General features: G+C 33.7%; 1 protein-coding gene across 1 annotated transcript in view; it reads left to right on the forward strand.

Annotated features, from left to right (window-relative positions):
* LOC110113309 (BRCT domain-containing protein At4g02110) overlaps positions 1-13,707 on the forward strand; it is a 53,858-nt gene extending 40,151 nt beyond the window's left edge. Inside the window, exons 8-10 of the mRNA XM_020845834.2 lie at positions 3,321-5,669; positions 12,287-12,503; positions 12,874-13,707. Of these exons, the coding sequence (XP_020701493.1) occupies positions 3,321-5,669; positions 12,287-12,503; positions 12,874-13,419 (3,112 nt within the window). The 3' untranslated portion in view covers positions 13,420-13,707. The remainder of the gene's footprint in view (positions 1-3,320; positions 5,670-12,286; positions 12,504-12,873) is intronic.
* The last annotated feature ends 10,194 nt before the right edge of the window (positions 13,708-23,901 follow it).

Consider the following 23,901-nt stretch of genomic DNA (forward strand, 5'->3'; position numbering starts at 1 on the left):
TAACGAGTGCATTTATTGCGATTTACAACATACAGGTTAGTGTTACTTGTTGACGGGGCGACGTTTTCACTGTGGACAGTAGGGACATAAGGTAGTAGACTGTCCTCAAAGGGGATTTGAAGGAAGAACTGATTCTGGTGCAGGATAGTTCAGACATACTATATGACAGAGGCTGTAAGGTCAAGAGTGTATAGTGAAAGATCAACCAACAGGATGAATGACAGAGGGAGACTGTTGCACCACGACCAACTGCACCTACTCCAATTATGCCATGTGTGTACAAATTATAGTATCAGAAGATCAACAACAACTAGGAAGATCTACTGGTAAAAATTTATTTGAATGATTGTATGACATAGCATATCATACATAATTGAATGACATGTGATATAATGAATTGCATGACTGTATGATTTCTTGATGAGTTTTGTTTTGCGATTTAATCGTACAAATTTTGTTTATATTGATTTTGCGCCCGAATTCTTAAGGAAAATGTCAGGGACAACATTTTCGTAAGGTGGATAGATTGTAATATAGCCTATATGTTGACTTTGTCAAATTTTTGGAGTCAATATAAGTCCAAATCATAAACTCGTCTTAGCCTTAGCATTGATATTGTAGTATTTTAATTAAACGATTTTTTTATAATTTTTGGGCAATGGTGAAAATTCTTAAGAAATTTGTGTCTGTCGGTACAAGTGGAGATTTTGGGACCGTTAGGTGTCAATTTTGTAAACTGATTTCATAAAAATATTTTCTAAATAAAATGATTTATTTTATAGATATTTTTTATAAATTTTAAAGCCCAAAATGATTTATATGAATTTTATATTGAAAAATTGATTAAATTAAATAGTATATTAAATAACTATATTATATTATATGAAAATATCTTAAAGCACTAATATATTCCATTAAAAGCCATTTATTCTTCTTAAGCATTCGACTAATAGAGAATGGTTTGAGAAAAATGTGAGAAAAAGAGGGGAGATAAATGAGAAACTCAGATTTGGAGGTCGTGGAGTGATTTTTGTTCGTCGATCTTATTGGGAGATTTGGTCGTCTCGTTATAAAGAATTATTACCCAATTTCTAATTTCAAAGATTTTGTATTAGTATTTCATTTTGTTTTGGTAAATTTTCATTGTATAACTTTTTATATGCTATAGAGATTGAGATTATGAATATTTTGAGTATTTATTTAAAATTTTTTACCGGGTGATTTGAAAAATACAGCATTTTTTGTCCACTTAGAAATTTATTTTGACGTCTAAAAATAATGATTTAGTTCAACTAAAGTTTTAGAATTTTATTTTATACAATATTTGGTAATTTGGTTAAATTCAAAAAATTTGAGTTTTTGTTCAGTATAATTTTTGTTGTCTACTATTAGGACATTTTGATATTTTTTGAATTAAGCTCAATTATGTTTTATTTACTGCAATGCATTGAAAATGAATGTGTATATGTTATTGAGTACTAGTTGGTTGTTATTATTGTTATAGGACTGTGATAATAATGTTTATGTAAAAGACAAGTAGAGACTGGTTGACATATTAGTTGAAGATTGATTGACCTGTACAAAATAGTGGGCCGACAAGCTTTCCTTTAAATATTGTGGTTTGGTGTTATTTTCAACTGATTCACATGATACACTGATTGGGAGTTAAGGAGATGATTATTATGCTGACGGGCAAAGAGTGATGACTCTATTTACTTATCCAACAATTTAATGATACTAATACGATATTGAAAAATACTGTGATATCCATGATTTCTTACTTGTTTAGTGTGGCTACTGAAATGCATGTTATTGAGGTTTTTTTAAATTATTTTATTGAGACATTGTTCATATTATTGTACGGATTTATTATTAACATTGTTATTGATTTATTGATACAAAAAACTTGATATATTCATTGAGCTCGTGATATACATGATATACTGAGCATGTGTTTAAGATATTAATTTAATACTGATATAGAATAATTGGATAACATGTGCGCACTCATATATGATTTTACTACGTTGAATCAATTTCGACAGTCTTTATTGATGATTTGATTTTTTTTGCTTTATATGATTTCTCTATTAATTATATATTGATATGATGATTGCTTTAGTGATTTGACACTCGTATTGATTTACTATATTTCATACCTTATAATTTTACTATTTTTGCACCGAGTCAATGATAATATGAATGAAACTATTATGATTTGATTGTTGACATGCATATTGCTCATTTGTCTTGTTTTGAGTTCAGTTGCAGGTTTTGATGACTGCTGAACTTTTTAAACTCATTATATGTGGTTAAATATTTTCAGGTTAGGGCAGAGGATTAGGAGTGTTAGGCTGGTCAGGATTTTTCAGGTTATATATTTTTTAATTATTATTTTGTATTAAGGACAGAGTAGTTATGACATGATTGTATAGATTTTAAATAGTGTATATTATTTTTGGGATTTGAATACAGATATATATATTGATGTTTTGATTGATAGTTTTATTTATGCTGCTATTGATATTAAAAAAAATTTATAGCTATGGTTGTATAAATTAAAACATAAAATAATAACTCCTTCAAATTAGATTATGAAGCATCACACTTACCTTTATCCCCCACAACCGAGAATAAAATACCTAAAATTGTTTATCTTTAATCGAGAGTTCTATCTTATGTAGTAAGAGGTACTTAACTATGAGGGATTGCGCTTATAGGAAGGACCTATATCTAACTAATCCTTGATATTACCCTCAGGAGAAGCCTGGTTAACAATAATCTGCTTTAAGGAGAATTGAATCCTAAGTTTGTAAAGTGGGATTCATGCCTACGAGCCATTTTTCTTGAGCAAAAACCTTTGGATGTTCTAATCATCCTATAGTCCATATTTCTGATTAAGTAATTCATAGACTTTCATTGATCAGACTCCATTTTCCCATTGAATACTTAAGTCTTCCTTCCTAGCCAGCGGTAAGTTATGGTCTCACGCTCTTTCACTGCATTAATCAGTTTTTCTAATTAGAAAAGGCTATAGAACATGCCTTCATCATCGTCCATCATCTAGTAGTGTACTATTCTGCTTTTGTGGAAGTTAAGATTATATTTACGATGTAGAGTATGCATTCTTTAGATGAAAAAGGCTTTTTGTTTTCTTTCTTTGAATTTTTTTTTTCTTGCCTTGTCCTGTTGATGTTTCTGCATTGTTTATCAAACGACTACCTGCATTAATTATAAAGCTACACCTTTTTTAGCAATTTCAACGTTCCTCTCATTTTCCATGATATAATTCTGATCCCGTTTTAATTGTTTCACAACAGTGGCTGGGAGTTAGAGATGCTTGAGGCTGAGGCTATGGATTCTGAAGAAGAAGCTGAGGATGCCGGCAGAAAGGGTGCTGAGCAGAGAAGTATTGCAGAATCTCATAGTGTACTAGGTGAAATGCCAGTTACGGTCAGCTCTGGTTCTTTGGTGGACGCTAGAAACCATGTTCCGAAGAAAAATATTTCAAATGCAAAGTCATCTGATTTTTCTGTTAATAATCAGTTGATTTCTGCGCTACACAAAGAGAACTGTTCTGGAAAAGCTGCTGATATTTGTGATGTCAAGAGCAATGTACTTGAAGTAAATCCTAGCTTTGCTGAACAACTTCCAGGTAATCATGTTATGGGTATCATCAATAGCAAACAACCAAATACGCCAGATCTTGTAAGCATGAAGTGGAATGGTTTAAACTCCAATGTAAGGAACGGTCTGGTGGGCATGACTTCCTGTGAAGAGGACTTGAAATTGGGCTCTCCATACCACTCTAGAAAAAACGCTGATAAAGTTGTTTTACCAAATGAACAGTTTAATAACATGCCCACTCCGTATAAAGGAAAACCCAAAGAAGGAAATAAAGAAGATGCTAACATTAGTTCTGCAGAATCGAAGGAAGAGGCTGCCAAGAAGTGCACATATGATAATTTTTATAGTTCGATGGCTGGTTTAAATAAGTCACATGTGGAAGGTCAAACAAATGGCTTGCCCAAGAAACGCAAACTTTTGGTTTCAAAGACAAGCTCAAAATCAACAATGTCAGATGAGGATTCAAGAACCTCTGACTTACTGGATGCACCAAAAAGTATTAATCCTGCAGAACTTGATTTCCTAAAGCCTCATCAACGAGAACTAGAAAATACACTTGCCCATAATGAAACAAGTACAAGCAGATGCCACAATGTAGAAGACAATGATGCATTTCATCAATCGGACAGGATCTCTGTTTCAAGTTCCTGCCTTAAGTCTCCAGAGTTGGCACAGCACGATTCAGGTACTTGTATCATACGGAGTCCTTCGACACGTATGAGGCCTAGACAAATTGAATCGATGAATGTACCGCACCATGAAATTGATCATGGTCTTACTCATACAGATGGTTTTGAAGGCACATTGTTTTTGCAACCCGGGGAATATCAGCATGTTTCATTGTCAAAATCCAGTTCCATAACATGCAAGAGGAAGTTTCTTAAACATTGGCAGTCAGCTTCGGTAGCTAATACATCCAGTAATTCCAGTTCAATATCGGATAAGAAGGATAAACTCTTGAGTGTTCCCTCTAAGCCAGCATTGGATGGGACAGTATGTACAACAGATGAACCTCTATCTGGGGTTGGAACTATCTATGGCATTACTTCTCCTAAAGCTACGATTCTTTCAGATTGTTCGCTAAATAATAAGACTGGGCAGGCTAAGGATAGAAGCATGGAAAAAGATCCCAGTTTCCTCAGGTCACCATTGACTGGTGATACTGGAAATGCAAATGAAGTTCCTATTAGCCTGAGAGTGCTTGAAGCACCATTGAAAAACATGAGAAAATCTGAAGCAGATGTTAAATCTCCAAATCTTGGCGGTGTTTCAATGAAAGGCGAGACTGATATTCACAATAAAGTACCAGAACAACATGAAAGACCAGGTGAGTACCAAGAGGCTTTTCCTTCTCAATTGAAGGATGCAAAGGTAAAAGATTCTGTCAGAACTGAGATTACTGGATCTCGCAAAAATGGCAAGGTGCTTGTTAGTCGCAATATGGGCTGCAAGCCTAAGCCAAGCAGAGAAAATTGTAAAACAAAAAGTTCTAGTGATTCACTCAGTGGCATTAAATCAAACAAGACGCTCATTAAATCAGGAAATGGCATTTTGGAATTGGGAGATGCAGACGATCTTAATGAAAAGGTTGAGAAGGAAGGTTTGCCTATGAAGGAGAAGGGAAAATTGGAGCAAAGTTCTCCACCTGGAAGCAAATCTAATGTTATTACACTGGATACAAATCACCTTGATCCAGGAAAGGAGAACGAGTTGAAGGATCGTTGTAATTTTTTTGTCAAAGAAGATGATGATTATGATCGAAAGCCGAAAAAAAAATTCAAATCAAACCTTAGTGCTAAACGTTCAAGTGGAGATAGTTCATTGCCAAAACCAAGCTGTTTGAATGCAGTGATTGCTAAGACTATGTGGTTTATATTAAGTGGCCATCAGACTCAGAGAAAAGAGTTCAAAAAAATAATAAATCGCCTCAGAGGAAGGATATGCAAGGATTCTCATAGTTGGGCATATGAAGCTACACATTTTATTGTACCAGATTATGTTCGGAGAACTCAAAAATTCTTTGCCGCTGCCGCAGCAGGAAGGTATGATTTAATCAACAAACTTGATATTTTTTTAATTATCTTATCTTAATAGTTTTGTCAGTTTGTTGGTTTCGTCAAAGTTCTTTTTTTAATCAACGTCATCATTTTTGGATTTTGACACAATTTCAGGGGATTGCTTGGGCTTATTTAAATCATTTTAGTTGAATTGAAGCCCAAGTACACCCAAATTGACCCAACTATCCCATAGATTTTCTTCCACCATCAATTAATTATTATGTATGCATGTATTGGTTGAAGTGATGGATTGATTGGGCTAGGGGTGTGAGTCAAGCCAATTTGTGAGCCGACTCTGAGCTAAACTTGATAAATGGCTCATGAGCCGAGCTCGATGTGCTAACAAACCAGCTTTTGTAAGGCTCGTTAGCTCTCAACAAGCTCATTTAAAAAATATTAATATAAAATGCACCTAAAATATATTAGCTTTTATGATTTTTAGTGAAAAATTGTTTAAAAAACTTAAAATTATATCTTATTTTATACTAATTAATTATTTATAATTTTATTTAAAATTTTCATTTTTATTATTTATTATAATAATTGTTTGTATCATAATCATTTTTCTCTTTCAAAATAAACGAGCCGGTTCAAACTCGTAAAATAAAACTTGAGCTCGAGCTCGATTAATTAATTAAGCTCAAGCTTAATTCGGGGGTGACTCAAGCTCAGCTCGACTCGTTTACACCCCTAAATTGGGCTTTAATCAATTTTTTCTTCTCTTAATCAATCCAACCTATTCTTAAGCTTACACCAAATCTTGATGTAAACTAGTTGATTTAGAGCCGCACATACCAACAAAGGCATAAAACCAACGACAAACCTAAAAGTAGAAATAATCGATAAGATTCAATCCATAAGTGAAATTCTTCATGAATACCCCGATGATTGTCATGTTGATAGAAAATCACAACCAGAGGGGTTAATTCCAAATATTTAAAATACCACCCAAATACTCATGAAAGTTCAAAATTCCAAAATTTAAAATATTTAGAATCGAAACTTAACTATCAAACACTTAAAGCAAAGTTCATCTACCTTCCGCACTAGTTTGTTGAGGTGGATAATTTTAAATATCACTTAATGTCACGTCTCGGCCCGGGGGCTCAAATTAATTAACGAGACAGGAACAAATGATCAGACGATAGATCAAATTTTCAATTTCTTTTAAATTATCTCAATAAATTATAAAGATCCACTAAAATTTTAAAAAATAAACTGATGCAAAAACATTTAAGTATCTTTCATTCGATGCGTCAAGTCTGCGATACACGTTTCCATCTCTTATATTCATTTTAATTATATTACTCACACTTGAAAATAATGTTAGAGCAACCAACAGTAAGCCATAATTTATTGAGTAAAACATGCTTCTAAGCTACAATAACTCAAGACAATTGGAACAATATGCATAATCCCTTTTTTATTTTATTTCATAAAATAATGACATTTAATTATATTATTTCCTTTTAAGACTTTCATTGCATAATTTTCAGTGTTAACAATAGATCATATATTTTATACATATCATATATGTATTCATATCTTTCTAATTTTTTATAAATAATACAACTATTACATGAGTCATTGTCTAATTTAGTTCCAATGAAAGGTACTTTTTTCCATTTCCTTGTTCCTTTTTCATAACCTTTTTTTTTTAACGTGCACGGGTACATTGTGTCCCCAGTCAGTACCATAAGAGGTGTGCTCCATCAGTTAGCATACACGTGCAAGCATATTATATCATATCATTCATTTACTTTCTATGAAAGTTTAAATTATGACATATTAATTTTTATTTGATTCAAAATGAAATTTTAAAATATATAAAGTGGCTCGTAAGGATGCTAAGAAAGCAATATGCGATGCAAAGGCATTAGCTTTTAGTGATTTATATAATAGATTAGATACTAAAGCAGGAGAAAGATATATGTATAAGTTAGCCAAACAAAGAGATAAAAGTAGTAAGGATTTAGTTCAAGTGAAATGTATTAAAGATGAAGATCAAAAAATACTTTTCTTAGAAGATGATATTCAACAAAGATGAATGAGATATTTTGCTAAACTTTTTAATGAAGATTGTGAAAATAAGATTGACTATAGTGACCTTAGCACCCTAAATGAAAAAAAAAGATTTCTGTTTTTATCGGCGTATTAGTAAAACTGAAGTTAGAGAGACTTTAAAGAAAATGAAGGGTGGAAAAGCTGTTGGACCTGATGATATCCCAATAGAGGTGTGGAAATGCTTAGGAGATGAAGGAATTTCATGGCTTACTAAACTTTTTAATACTATTTTGAAGACTAAGAAGATGCCAGATAAGTGGAGAATGAGTGTGTTAATTCCTATTTTTAAGAATAAAGGTGATGCACAAGATTGTGCGAATTATAGAGGTATTAAGTTAATGTGTCATACTTTAAAACTATGGGAGCGAGTTATGGAGCATAGGTTGCGGCGTGATACTAATGTTTCTCAAAATCAATTTGGATTCATGCCGGGTAGGTCGACTATGGAAGCCATACATTTATTAAGAGGTTTGATGGAGAAATATAGAGAAAATAAGGAGGATCTACATATGATATTTATTGATTTAGAAAAAAGCATATGATAAAGTTCCAAGAGAAGTGCTATGGAGAGTTCTTGAAAAGAAAGGAGTCAATAATGCTTATATTCAAATCATTAAAGATATGTATGCAGGAGCTATTACTTGTGTTCAAACACAAGGTGGATTGACCAAGTATTTCCCTATTTCGGTTGGGTTACATCAAGGATCAGCCTTAAGCCCATATCTTTTTGCTTTAGTCATGGATGTTCTCACTAGACATTTGCAAGAGGATGTACCTTGGTGTATGCTTTTTGCTGATGATATTCTTCTTGTTGATAAGACTAGAGAGGGAGTTGAAGGTAAACTTGAATTATGGAGGTCAACCTTAGAGTCTAAAGGTTTTCGCTTGAGTAGATCTAAAACAGAATATATGGAGTGTAATTTTAGTAGTAATAGACCTAGTGAAGGGATTGTGACTTTGGGCGATCAAGTCATTAATAAGAGTACACGTTTTAGATATCTTGAATCTATTGTTCAGAGTGATGGTGAAATAGATGGGGATATTATCAACAGAATTCAAGTTGGATGGTTGAAGTGGAGGAATGCATCGGGCTTGTTATGTGATAGAAATGTACCCCTCAAACTTAAGGGAAAATTCTATAAGATGATAGTGAGGCCTGCAATGCTTTATGGTGTCGAATGTTGGCCATTAAAAGAGAAGCATAATACTAAGTTAAGTGTGGCAGAGATGAGGATGCTCAGGTGGATGAGTGGCTTTACCCTTAGAGATAGGATACGAAATGAGCATATACGTGAAAAGGTTGGAGTAGCTCCAGTAGAAGATAAAATTAGAGAGAGTCGCCTTAGATGGTTTGGTCACATAAAACGACGGCCTTTCGATGACCCGGTTAGGAGAATAGAGGTATTAGATTTGACTTATGTTAAGAAAGGTAGGGGTAGACCTAAAAAGACTTGGTTAGAAAATATTAGGAATGACCTTTCCTTATTAGATTTAAACGAGAATTTGACTTTTAATAGGACACAATGGAGAAAAAGGATTCATGTAGCCGACCCCACGTAGTAGGATAAAGGCTTGATGTTGTTGTTGTTCAAAATGATTAATCATTGAGTAGGAAAAAGAGATCTTAATTTGATTCCCAATAAATACTTAATAAGCAATAAACAAATATCAATATCTTTCAATGCATTTAATTTAAGAAAGAAACAAAAATATTACTGTAATTAAAAGACATGAATACTCACCTTGAACTTAAGAAATGCGCTCACTTTTACTCCGTACTTCGAGATCAAAAGATTAACACCTATAAAAGACTTCCAGTATTCTCTTCCAATTATGAAATCTTCCACTGTTGACATTAATATTTAATTTTATCATTTAGCACTTTACACTTTATAATTCCACAATAAATCCAAAACAAATAATTAAATTGATTTGACTAACATATTTAAGAACAATTTCAAATATATCATTTATCATAGCATTAAATGGCTCTAATTCATTCCAAAATTCCTATTAAATCAAACTAATTACCTCAACAAAACGTTACCTCCTTCCATCGTCGAACCAAATTTTATATCACTTGAATTCTTCCAACATAACAATCAAAATGTATTTCTTATCATTTTTTCAATTTGAGAAACGATAGGTGAAGATATACAACATCAACTAAATCACTTTTTCATAAGGGATTCCATATCCGAAATTCTTCTCCCCCTTTTTCCAGATTTTCTTCTCTTATCTTTAACTGAACATTCATCCTTGCTTAGATTTGAAATCATATGATGATTTGCACAGAAATAAAATTTTTTTGATGATTATACCTTCCTATTTCTTCCTCTCTATACTCTTCTTTCGATTTGCTTCCAGCAAAAAAGGAGTAAAATGAAGATATGACGCACGAGGAGTTGCTATATTTCTCCCCCATATGTGATGCTTCGCTCCAAACCGCGAATCAAACCCAGACGAAGTCTCCGCGCATGTGTGCGGTCTGCCGTGGTCTCGGCCCTGTTCGTTTGATTTTTGCCGGACCACCACCTGCCATCGGAGTTCTGCCAGACCACCACCTGATGCTGGAGTTCTGCCGGACCACTGCTCGACGCCGGAGTTCCACCGGACCACCGCCTGACGTTGGAGTTCTGCTGGACCAGCGCCCAACTCCGGAGTTCAGCTGGTTCAACTGTATTCTACCCAAACACTAATGGAATCGTTTCAACTGGGCGTGATTTTTCCCCGGGTTTTCCACATAAAAAATCTTGTGTTCTCTGTTTGTGTGTTGGATATTTGTACAACATTGAGATGTAAAATTCTGACTCTACTGTCGCGTATATTCTAGCCCGCAACAAGGTTCAAAATTCAAATGATGTGAAATGACACTGAAGTTCTTTATGTTGTCATTGTGTATCAATATAATCTTAAAATGATTCCAGTACTTAAGCAGGTATCCAATAACTACAAGTACCTGCTGCTCGTCTGTAAAGAGAAATTACTGCAGCTCTTAGATCATTAATTATGGCTGCCATCATCTTAAAACGTTTTACTATCCAGTGCATTGAAAGTATTTTATTTCTCAAATTTTAGTGTTAGTGTTAGCAAACTATTACTTGAGGTGTTCTTGAAACTACTTCTCAATCAGTTTTACATTTTATGTGTGGTGGTATATAGTTCTTAAATTTCCATATAAGATCATTGTGCATGCTGTGGAGCATCATAAAGCGCACAAACAGATCCTTTATTTTTCTATTCGGTTAAATTTCAAAATAGTGTCCCAATTATTTATATATAATCATTTTAGTCTCATAATATAATGTTGTTCCAATTTAGTCGCTCGATTATACAAAATTATTCCAAAATTATATTAAATTGGGGCTTTCCGAAAAGCTTGTCAACTCATGAGTGAACAAGATCTATCCGCATTTCCAACTCTAACCGTTGAGTCAAGTTGGTCAAGTTGAGTGTAGTCAAAGAAAAGAAGACAACATGGGAAGGAAGATCACTAATGCCAATTAATGCTAGTTTGACTTCATATTTTCCTGAAACCAAAGTTAACTCCAGTCAATATCTTAGTTATACCATCATGCATTTTTAGCTCCATTCACTTTGAAAAAGATCCATTGAAACCTTAAACTTATTCGATTTGAATTCATCTTGAAAAGGAATTAGATTAGGAAGCAAAGCAATTAAGCTTCTTTGGATTGTGAGTATCCGCATACAACCTGCTTTCTTCATCAGCACAACATTTGGCCATACCCAAAATAGATGATTTCAACATTCACTAATTGCACTGGAAATAATTCATAGATTGAATAAAATAAATAAACAAAGCTTAAATAAAGTGTCAAAAATTAATTTTAACTATATTTATAAATAATTATACGAAATAGTTATCAAGTGATATCATTAAGAAATATTTGTTTAAGTAGATAAATTGATTATTAAAATTGTATTTTCAAAAAATAAATAAAATTCTTTTCTCATTCTCATGATCCTATATTTTTTTCTCTAATTTTTTTGTTAAAATTTTCATCTACATACAAAGTTTAATATTTTATTTGTAGGTTAAACTTAAATCTGAATTTTTATTTGTATGCCCGTGGCACATTTCTTGTGCTTGCAATTTGGCTGTTGTGTCCCCTAGTTGCGGCTCTGTCACAATAGTTGTGCGCACAGCGTGAGGCTTGAGAAGAAAAAGATCATTGATTCTCGCTTGAGAATATCTATTATACCTGACATGCAAATCATCGAAATTTTTACTAGGTAACAGGTGATTACTAGTCGCTGCATGAATTCACTCCCTATTTCCTTTAGGCTTCTCGGATGATAACCAGGAGATGCGAATCAAATCTTTCATTTATTGATTGGTATTCATTCATTGAAATAGATTGTTTTTTGGGCAGGTAATTTCACACCTGTAATGTATATAGATTGTTTTTTTTTTTTTGTAATTTTGTCCTACCACTTATTTATTTGCTACGACATAAAAAATGCTGTCATATGCTTGCCATTCAATTTAAAATTCTAATATTTTGAGCTCTTTACAGATGGATTCTCAAGTCGGATTACTTGACTGCTTGTGGCGAAGCTGGCGCATTTCTAAACGAAGAACCTTTTGAATGGCACAAAAAAGGCCTTACTGAAGATGGCGCAATCAGCTTAGAAGCTCCACGAAAGTGGCGCACGTTGAGAGAAAGGACTGGCCATGGTGCTTTCCATGGCATGCGCATTATCATATACGGAGAATGCATTGCTCCCCCGCTGGTATTAATATTATCATTCTTTTGATTCTCTTCATTCTTCAATGGCCCGTTTCCTAATGTTTAGTTAGAACTTCTCCAACCGAACTCCAAACGCATGAATGGCATCGCTCGCGAGATCCAGCCAAACGGCAAAACTTCCGGTATTTGGTTGCCGGTGAACAGTGGGACATCAATATTGACGTTTCACTGTTCACCTTCGTTATTTTTGTCTCTATCGGATTTTGCCGAAGAAACACGCGAAGGAGAAAGACGGTTATCTGGGCGCAAAATGGAGTTCGATTGGAGAAGAATCACGTCATTTTTTTGTTACACTTCATTTTGGAATGAAAAATGAGATTTTCAGCTGGAAATGCCCCTACGTTAAATTTCAGGACACCCTGAAACGAGCGGTGAAAGCTGGAGACGGAACCATCCTAGCCACCTCCCCTCCTTACACCAAATTCCTCAAATCCAGCGTTGATTTTGCCATTGTGAATGCAAGTATGCCAATAGCTGACAAATGGGTTCAGGAGTTCTTGAGCCATGAGATCCCTTGTATCTTATCCGATTACCTGGTAGAATATGTATGCAAGCCCGGTTATTCTCTTGAGAAGCACGTTCTTTACAAAACCCATAAATGGGCAGAGAAATCTTTTGCAAATTTGCTAAGCCGCTCAGAAGAGATTGTTTCTGATGAAATGTCCAGTGATGAAGGCTTGGGTGATACTAAATGTGTGGTTTGTGGGTCTCCAGATAGGGGAGAAGTGATGCTAATCTGCGGCGACGAGGCCGGCGGCCGCGGCTGTGGGGTTGGAACTCACATAGACTGCTGTGATCCTCCTCTTGTGAAAGTTCCAGAGGATGACTGGTTCTGTTCCAGCTGCAGAGAGAAGACCCTGCCTAAGAATAACAGAGTAAAACGCAAGAAAAGCAACTGATTATCAGAACGCAATAAGGTAAATCCTATTGGTTTTTAGCTGTTTAAATAATATGATTCTGTTCATTAAACTAGTTTGTTCCTGAACTGAAATCCTTATAGGGTTTTTGGTTCCTTAAATTTGATTAGGTTGATTTGTTTAGCTTAAAAGTGCAGCCCTGTTTTAGTTCTAGCGTTGGAAAGTATGTGGCTTTGTACATATTTTGTTTTCCTGTAGGATTATTGTTTATATGTATACATATATCAGTGATGTAATATTAGGTTCATCTTTTTCCTTTATTTTAGATTTTTTTTTTTCAGGAATATGTTTTCATCTTTTTTTAGTTTATAAAATAGCAATTGAATAGTTTTGATTTCTACTTAATTATGTGCTAATCTATACTCGTCTCAATTGAATGATTTTCTTCATTATCTTGTAATTTCTTAGATATGTTTATATATACATATAATTCAATTAAATGTTAATTAAAATAAGAGCACATACTACAAATATTATTTTGACAAAATGCATACCATCATTAGTAAATATGAAGGAAATATGGTTCTAATATATTTATAAGGAAATTAAATGTGAAGCAAGTATGAGATTACAAAATTTTTATGCATTCTTAAATCAAATTGGATCAATCATCCTTAAAGGGTAGGTGTGATAAACATTTATTAGTTGAATTTGATTTAATTTTTATTTGCGATAATTTTTTTATTGTTTTAAAATAGTTTTCTTGTATAAAATTTTTAGTTCAAAAAAATTGTGTTAAAAAATTATTTTTAAAAATAGTAAGAAAATGGTTTCAAATAAAAAGCTAATAAAATCAAATGTCTAAAAAAGTCAACATCTTTTATTTTTTAAATGAGCTAAAATTTTTAACTAAATTATTCTATATTCTTAGAACACAACAAGCCATTTGAAAGAATGTGATTGCATATATTTGTTAAAATATAAGAAAATTAGATATAAATGTTATAAATGCAATTTAAAAAAAAAAAACATAAATTGTTATTTTTGTTCATCCCACACTTTGGCTTTATTATTTAAGAACCATAAATTGGATATTTAAATAATAATAAAATATAAAATCATAAATTAAATTTAAATTAAAATAATTAATAGTTTTATTTAAGTATTTATTTGGAGTCATAAAAAATGCTGGAAGATAGAACAGTTCCATCAACTACCGAACAAAAGCACTCATATTTGCGCTTCAGCCCAGTACAATATTTTAATTATAGATATAACCCTTAACTTTTTTTGCCAGGCCGGTTCACATGTGTGCCACTCACTGTTCAATAATCGTAACCACAAAGTCCAGTAAAGAAAATTAATGACGCAGATTAAGCACTTAAAATTTGCACCGTGCCTTTTGGACCACAGAGTAGGGAAAATGTGACGGGTGCGGAAGTGGGTGCATAGGTTCCTAATGCAGAGGATTGGTGAAGCGAGCGGGTAGCACGGTCATGGCTTTACGTTGAAGAGCTTCTGACAGGTGTTGGCATTCCACAAGCACATGTGTGGGCCCCAATATGATTTTCTTTTTTTGAAATTAATATTTAAAATTTATTGAAAAATTAATTTTAATATTTATGAGAATTTTTCGAAGCTTATGAAATTAATATATTAGATTAAATATGATAATAGTCATATATTAAAATTAAATTAATATGAGTTCATATTTATGAAACTTATCTCCTTAAAGTTGAAAGTGATTTCATAGTATGGGTTTTGAAATCATTTTTATTAAATGTTTTACTTAAAGTAATAATAGCATTGTTGGAATTTGATTGGATTTTTAATGATTACTTATCATTATCTTCATCATTAGTATTATTACATGTTGAAAAAATTATGGTTATAAGTGAGAGTTTTTTATTTTAGCTTTGCAGAAAGATCTTGCATAATAAGAACGCACGAGATACTAAATTTTATGTGAAATTTTTGTAAAAGAAACAAATATTACAAGGTATGGCTCAACTGCATAATTGTAATGTTCCACCATGCCAACTAGGTTGCAGTTCACTTTCTCCTCTACTGGTGAAGACAGAATTATAAGGTACATATTGTGAAACCCTTAAACTTTCAAATTATTTTTGAAAGAAAAAGAAATTTTTTTTTTGTGCAATTAGTATGTACGAGCCGTCTGTAGGAACTGAATAAAGTTTTGAAAATCTGTTTGGTTAGTACGTACAAACTGTCTGTACGAACGGAGTAAAGTGCATATTCGTCTGTATGAACCGTAAGTACGTCTGGACGAACAGAACAAAATTTTTTTGACAGAGCCCAACGTCTAGGGACGAAAATCCATTTTCGTTCGTACGATTATTATACAGAGGAGACGTCCCGGGAAGAACGAGAAGCATCGTCTGGACGATCGTAAATATCTTTTTAAGCATGATTTATTTTGTTTTGAAGAGAGAGAAAGAGGAGAGAGGAAGAAATTCGCATTTTGGGCATCTTTGGTCCGTTTTCGTCCGTCGCCATAGTTGGGAAAGTTGATCGACTCGAGGTAAGGCACATTATGCCTTTCTCAATTTTCAGAAATATGATTTTTGACGAATTTTCTGATTAAAATATTATTTCGGTTAGCATAAAATGGGTATAACTTTGCACCGATAAAACTTTTATAACGTAACTTTTGGTATGGCGTAGAAATTATGATTTTGCACGTTTTGAGTATTTTCTAGAAAAGTTTCACCTAATATTTTGAAATATGCAGGGTTTTTATTGAATAAAAAATTATCAGGATGTTGAAAAATATTGCTTCAGTACAATTAAAGTTTTGAAATGATGTTTAACACGATCTCTAGTAATTTGGTAAATTTCTGAAATTATGAATTTTTGATCCGTTGAATTTCTGTTGTCTGTCGTTATACTCTCTAACGATATTTTGATACGAATCTGATTTCTCTGAATATGATATGATTTGATGTTTGATGTGATTTGAATAATCTTAGAAGGGAGTTATAAGAGGTCGGAATTGTTTGAGATTCTGTCTATATCAGAGAAGGGAGACTTAAGGGGTCAGAATCCTTTGAGATTCTATCTGTGTCTGGGAATATGAAAATAAATTTTGATTTGATAATTATGTATATTTGATATGTTATGGTGCTGTAAGCACAAAGGGAGGCATAAGGGGCAAGAATCCTTTGAGATTCTGTCTATGTCAGGGAAGGTGGGCATAAGGGGCCAGAATCCTTTGAGAATCTATCTGGGTCAGGAAAATCTATTTTGAAATGTAATTTGAATATTTTCTAAAATCTATTCTAAACTTTGATTTGAATTTTGATTTGAATAATTTTGTGACATGAATTTGATTCAGCTCTTCTGTCTATATTATCTTATCTGTTCTGTACGAATATTTGTATTTTATTTTATTTCTGTTCTGTATGAATCTTTGATCTTTGTCTGATATTCTGATTTCTGTCAAGTATTTGAGTTTTGTACGGCTACTTTTTTTTTTGTACGGCTACTTGAATAAACTATTTTTAAAGCTTTTTGTGAGTATTTTGATATGAGAGTATTTGGAAATTTAGATCGGCTAGTGTAGTTTTGCTGAGCTGTTAGCTCACTGTGGTTATCTTCATGGTTTTCAGGTTCTGAGAAAGAGAAGGAAGTTTTGGATTAACCGTTCAGGATCTAATCTGAAGTCATAGGTATTTTTATACTTTTTATTTTTGTACACTCATGGTTGGTTTACTTTATGTTCTGTATCTTTTGTCTGAAGTAATGTACTATAATGTATATGCTTATTTTGAAGAATGAGAAGAAAGAAATTCATGGATGAGTTTTTTTGTATATTTGAATGTTTATAGTAGATCTGTGTTTTTTGTATGTCTGTGTATTTGAAGAAAACTCCAAAAATAAATTCTAAAGCTAGATCCTAAATTCATCCGTTGCGACTCAACGCGATGGGATTCGTTTCGATTAGGTTGGGTTGTGATAATTCGAGTGGTATCAGAGTAATAGTTTTGGAATTTGGATCGTAAGACAGAGCTATATGAATTAATCTGTAAGTATGGTGGGTAGTTACAATCTGTCTGGGTTTTTATTATTTTTGTTTTATGTGCATAGTTGCTTTATGTGTGATTATAGATCCGCCAGATCCGGATATGATTGATGGGCAGAGTGCTAGTCAGGCAGCTTCTTGTGAATAGTTCTGCTCTGGTAGTTGGCTCAGATACAGTTTCTTAGTTCGCTACATTGATAGCTCATATGATGAGCGAGACGCAGAATAGAGTTTCTACTGTTAGATCTGAAGAGGTAGATAGACATCTATAAATGTTTTTGAGATTGAAGCCTCCGAGATTTGAGGGCACTATTGAGCCCTGAGCAGCTGAGGATTGATTGAGAAGATTGGAAAAAATATGCAATATCCTTATAATAGAAAGGTACCAATAGCAATCTTTCTATTGGATGGGGAAGCAGAGCGTTAGTGGATGGGCTAATAGGAGGAGAAATTTCAGGGTAAGTTAAACTCTTTGATTTCTTGGGAAGAGTTTTCTGAAATCTTTAGAGTATGGTTTGTACCCCCTTCTGTAAGGCAACAAATGCGGGAGACTTTTCTGAGGTTGGTTCAGGGGAGTAAAATAGTTATGCAGTACGAGGCAGAGTTTACTGCTTTAGCAAGATATGCTCCTCAGTTGATTAGTACACTTGCGGAGAAGTGTTGTAGATTTCTGAGGGGACTTCAAGATAGTTTAAGGCAACCCCTGATACTATTTCATATTTCTGATTTCTCTGAGCTTATGGAAAGAGCTCGGCTGATAGCGAATGATCTGATGGCTACTCAGTAGATGTGGACTGCTAGTAGAAAAAGGTTCAGTGGTGATACTTCTGGTAGTGGTTTTTCTGAAAAGAAGAATAGATTTTTATCTGGAGATTCCAAGCGAAGTGGAAAGTAAATAACTACTACAGTCTCTGGTAGTGGCAGTGTAGCCAGGTCTGGTTCAGTTAGTGGGGCACATGTGTGACATAATTGTGGACGACGATATTTTGGCCAGTGTTACAGGATGACTGGTCAGTGTTTCAGATGTGGTCAGCCAAGACATCAGATAGTAGAATGTCGGCAAGTCATATTTGACTGACGATTTGAGTTTAGATCAGAGAGCATTATCAGGCCAACATGAAGGCCGATGACAGTTCCTCCCCGTACTGTTTTTGAAGGATCCTTTGGTAGAACTGGTGGTTCGGGTTCAATGGCAAGGAGACCACCTGGTGGTAATCAAAGGGAGCTTAAAAGTTCTGTAGCTCCAGCTCCAGTTCAGCCACGTGTGTACAATTTGAATCAACAAGATGCTCGAGATGCTCCGGATGTGGTGACAGGTACAGTTTATATTTCTGAGCATCCCTGTTATATTTTGTTTGATTATGGAGCTAGTCATTCGTTTATTTTTTAGCATTATTTTGATGTGTTGCAATTGGCTTTAGTTACGTTACATGTTTCACTTTATGTTATTTTACCGGTAGGAGATAATTTGATAGCTAGAAAGTTTTGTTTATGTGAGATTAAAATTTCTAAAAAGAAGTGGAAGTCTTATTTGATTTTGTTGCCAATGTTTTCGTATGATGTTATTTTGGATATAAATTGGCTGAGTTTATATGTGGCTCAAATTGACTATTTGAAGAAGCAAGTTACTTTATTTATGGACAGTGAAAGTTGTGTATTTCAAGAATTAAGAGGTGTTTTATCCAACCTAATTTTTGTGTTGGAAGTGAGAAGATTGTGGAAGAAGGGTTGTATTGTATTTTTGACTTCAGTACGGGATATGAATATAGATATGGATTATATTTTTGATATCCCGGTAGTACGAGATTTTTTAGATGTATTTCCCGAGGAGTTGGTTGGTTTACCTTCGGACAAAGATGTTGAGTTTTATATTGATATATTTTTGGGTACGACCCCGATATCTAAGGCTCCATATAGAATGGCACCCAAGGAACTTGCGGAGTTGAAAGTTCAGCTCCAGGAATTGGTGGACTACAGATATTTGAATAAAGTTACAATCAAGAATAAATATCCATTACCGTGGATTGATGACCTGTTTGATCAGCTGGCTGGAACTTCTATATTCTCAAAGATTGACTTGAGATCTGGCTACTATCAGGTGAAGGTGAGAGAGACTGATGTGATAAAAATAGCTTTCAGTACTCAGTACAGACACTACAAGTTTTTGGTTATGTCATTTGGGGTGACCAATGCACCAGCTATTTTTATGGACCTGATGAACAGAGTATTAAAAGATTATCTGGATCAGTTTATGGTTATTTATATATATGATATTTTAGTATATTCTACTTCTGAGGAAGATCATGCCAGACATTTGAGAAGTGTATTGGAGACCTTGAGGCAGCATCAGTTGTATGCAAAATTCTCCAAGTGTGAATTTTGGCTGAAGAGCATTTCTTTTCTAGGACACGTAGTGAGCGGTGAAGGTATTTCCGTTGATCCCCAGAAAATTCAAGCAGTTGCTAATTGGCTAAGGTCTACTACGGTGTTTGAAATACGTAGTTTCTTGAGCATGGCTGTATATTATAGAAAATTTGTGAAGGAATTTTCTTAGATTTCTGCACCTTTGATGAGACGGACCCAGAAGTTAGTAGCTTTTGTTTGGACACCGGAGTGTGAAGTTAGTTTTTAGAGATTGAAAGATTATTTGACTTATGCTCCAATTTTAGCACTTCCATCTGGTATGAAAGGATTTCAAGTATTCAGTGATGCTTCACTGAAAGGTTTGGGATGTGTTTTGATGCAGCATGGTCGGGTAATAGCCTATACTTCAAGATAGTTGAAATCATATGAAAAGAATTATCCGACTCATGATTTGGAATTAACCGTTGTTGTATTTGCCTTGAAGATTTGGCGTCATTACATGTAAAGCGTCAGGTGTGAGATTTTTACAGATCCTCAACATTTGAAATATATATTCACTCAGAAGGATCTGAATTTGAGACAAAGAAGATGGCTTGAGTTGATCAAGGACTATGATTTGATTATTCAGTATCAGCCTGGTAAGGCTAATATGGTAGCAGATGCTCTGAGTAGGAAGTCTTCTAGATTGTCATGTATATAACTCACTTCTAATGAGTATTTGATACGAGATATGGAAAGATTACGACTAGAGGTTATTTCTTTTTCTGATTGGAGCTTCGGTATAGTGACTTAGATGAGTATTCAGCACTCTTTGGAGGAAAAGATTCATGAGGCTCAAAAGTTAGATGCAGGATATTTGAAGTTGATTGATCAGATCAAGTCTGGTAAGAAATCTAAACTACGAATTTCTGATTTCGATATTATTTTATGTAGGAATAGGCTGTGGGTTTCTATGTCTAGAGATATGAGAAAAGTGATTCTACATGAAGCTCATTATTCAGGCTATACTATTCAGGTACTATAAGATCTTCTAAGATTATGTATTATGGATTTTGGAGGCAGTTGGGAAGATCATATCCCATTGATAGAATTTACTTAAAATAATAATTATCAGTCAAGTATTGGCATGGCACCTTACGAAACTCTGTATGACAGAAAGTGTAGAACTCCTTTGACTTTGACTGAAGTGGGAGATAGACAAGTGATGGGTTCAACTTTTGTGGATGTTACTATGATGAAGATTAATTTGATTAAAGAAAGGTTAAAATCTGCACAAGATAGACAACAGAAGTATTACAATCAGAAGCATATATTGGTTGAATTTTAGGTTGGTGACTTTATGTATGTCAAAGTTAGTCCTATGAAAGGTGTTAGCAGATTTGGAAGAGTAAGCAAGCTCAGTCCGAGATATGTCAGACCTTTTGAGATCATTGAAAGGGTTGGTAATTCTGCTTACAGATTGTTATTGCTTGATCAGATGTCTGATATACACAACGTGTTTCACGTGTCATCTTTAAGAAAATGGATATCCGATTCTGGAAAGAAACTTTCTGCTGAAGATGTGGAGGTTCAGGCGAAACTACTATACAGAAAAGAGCCTGAAAAGATTTTGGCATTTGATGTAAGAAAGCTAAGAAGTAAACAGATTCCTATGGTTAAGGTTCAGTGGAAGTTCAGAACAACCAGAGAGGATACTTGGGTGAAAGAATCTGACATGAGACAGTTATATCCAAGTCTTTTCTGACTCAGTTTTGCTTTGGGAATGTCGAGGACGAAATTTTTCTTAAGGTGATTAGATTGTGAAACCCTTAAACTTTCAAATTATTTTTGAAAGAAAAAGAAAAAAAAATTGTGTGCAGTTAGTATGTACGAATCGTTTGTACGAGCTGAAGAAAGTTTTGAAAATTTGTATGGTTAGTATGTACGAACTGAGTAAAGTGTAGGTTCATATGTACGAACCGTAAGTTCGTCTGGACGATTGTAAATATCTTTTTAAGCACGATTTATTTCATTTTGAAGAGAAAGAAAGAGGAGAGAGAAAATGAAGAAAAGAGGAAGAAATTCGCATTTTGGGCATCTTCGGTTTGTTTTCGTCCGTCGCCATAGTTGGGAAAGTTGATCGACTCGAGGTAAGGCACATTATGCCTTTCTCAATTTTCAGAAATGTGATTTTTGACAAATTTTCTTATTAAAATATTGTTTCCGTTAGTGAAAAATGAGTATAACTTTGCAACGATAAAACTTTTACAGCGTAACTTTTGGTATGTTGTAGAAATTTTGATTTTGCACGTTTTGAGTATTTTATGGAAAATTTTCATCAGATATTTTAAAATCTATGGGTTTTTATTGAATAGAAAATTATCGGGATGTTGAAAAATATTCCTTCAGTACAATTAAAGTTTTGAAATGATGTTTTACACGATCTCTGGTAATTTGGTAAATTTCTGAAACTGTGAATTTTTTATCCGTTGAATTTCTGTTGTCTGCCATTATACTCTTTGACGATATTCTGATACGAATCTGATTTCTTTGAATTTGATATGATTTGATGTTTGATGTGATTTGAATGATCTCAGAAGAGAGTTATAAGGGGCCGAAATCCTTTGAGAGTCTGTCTGTGTCAAGGAAGAGAGGCATAAGGGAACAAAATCCTTTGAGATTTTATCTGTGTATGGGAATATGAAAATAAATTATGATCTGATAATTCTATATATCTGATATGTTCTGGGGTTGTAAGCACAAAGGGAGGCATAAGGGGCCAGAATCCTTTGAGATTCTGTCTGTGATAGGGAAGGAAGGCAAAAGGGGCCAGAATCCTTTGAGATTCTATTTGGGTCAGGGAAATCTGTTTTGAAATGTGATTTGAATATTTTCTGAAATCTATTCTAAACTTTGATTTGAATAATTCCGTGACATGAATTTGATTCAGCTCTTCTGTCTCTATTATCTTATCTATTATGTACGAATATCTATATTTTGTTTAATTTCTATTATGTATGAATCTCTGAACTCTGTTTGATATTCTAATTTTTGTACGAGTGCTGAATTCTGTACGGCTATTTGAATAAACTATTTTTAAAGCTTTTTGTGAGTATTTTGATGTGAGAGTATTTGGGAATTTAGATCGGCTAGTATAGTCTTGCTGAGCTGTTAGCTCACTGTAGTTATCTTCATGGTTTTTAGGTTCTGGAAAAGAGAAGAAAATTTGGATTAAACGTTCAGGATCTGATATAAAGTCATAGGTATTTTTATACTTTTGATTTTTGTACATTCATGGCTGGTTTACTTTATGTTATGTATCTTTTTGTCTGAAGTCATGTACTATAATGTTTGATTATTTTGAAGAATGAGAAGAAAGAAAATCATGGATCAGTTTTTCTGTATATTTGGATGTTTATAGTAGCTCTGTATTTTCTGTATGTCTGTGTATTGGAAGAAAACTCTGAAAATAAATTTCAAAGCTAGATCCTGGATTCATCCGTCGGGACTCAACACAATGGAATTAGTTCCGATCGGGTTGGGTCGTGACACATATAATGCAAGTTTGACTTTCTATGGATGTGGATGTGGATGTAGATGCAGTGGAGAATGTTGGAGATGCAGTAGAGGAATGATGACAATACTTATATGATGATCGAATGATGATAATTGTGCAATAGCGGTTGGTCGATGGAGGCCCTCATCTTCGCATCCAGAAGCTTCTAATTTGGTTAAATTCTAAAAAAATATGAATTTTTACTCAGTAGGATTTTTTGTTACCTATCGCATGACACTTTCATATTTTCTGAATTAAGCTCAATTATAATGTATTTGTTGTAATGCATTGAAAAAGAATGCAGATATATGATTGGGATTATTGTTATACTACTACGATACTAATATATATGTAAAAGATAAGTAAAAACTAATTGACTTGTTGGTTGGAGGTTGATTGACATATACAAGATGTTGAGCCGATGAGTAGCATATGATTAATATATTGATTTAATACTAATATAGAATAACTAGATAGCATGTGTACACTCTTATATAATTTTATTACATTTATTTAATTTTGATTGTCTTTATACATGATTTAATTTTATCGTTTTATATCATTTATCTACTAATTATAGTAT

This window comes from Dendrobium catenatum, unplaced genomic scaffold (genome assembly GCF_001605985.2).
Source record: "Dendrobium catenatum unplaced genomic scaffold, ASM160598v2 fragScaff_scaffold_1086, whole genome shotgun sequence".
Lineage (NCBI taxonomy): Eukaryota > Viridiplantae > Streptophyta > Magnoliopsida > Asparagales > Orchidaceae > Dendrobium > Dendrobium catenatum.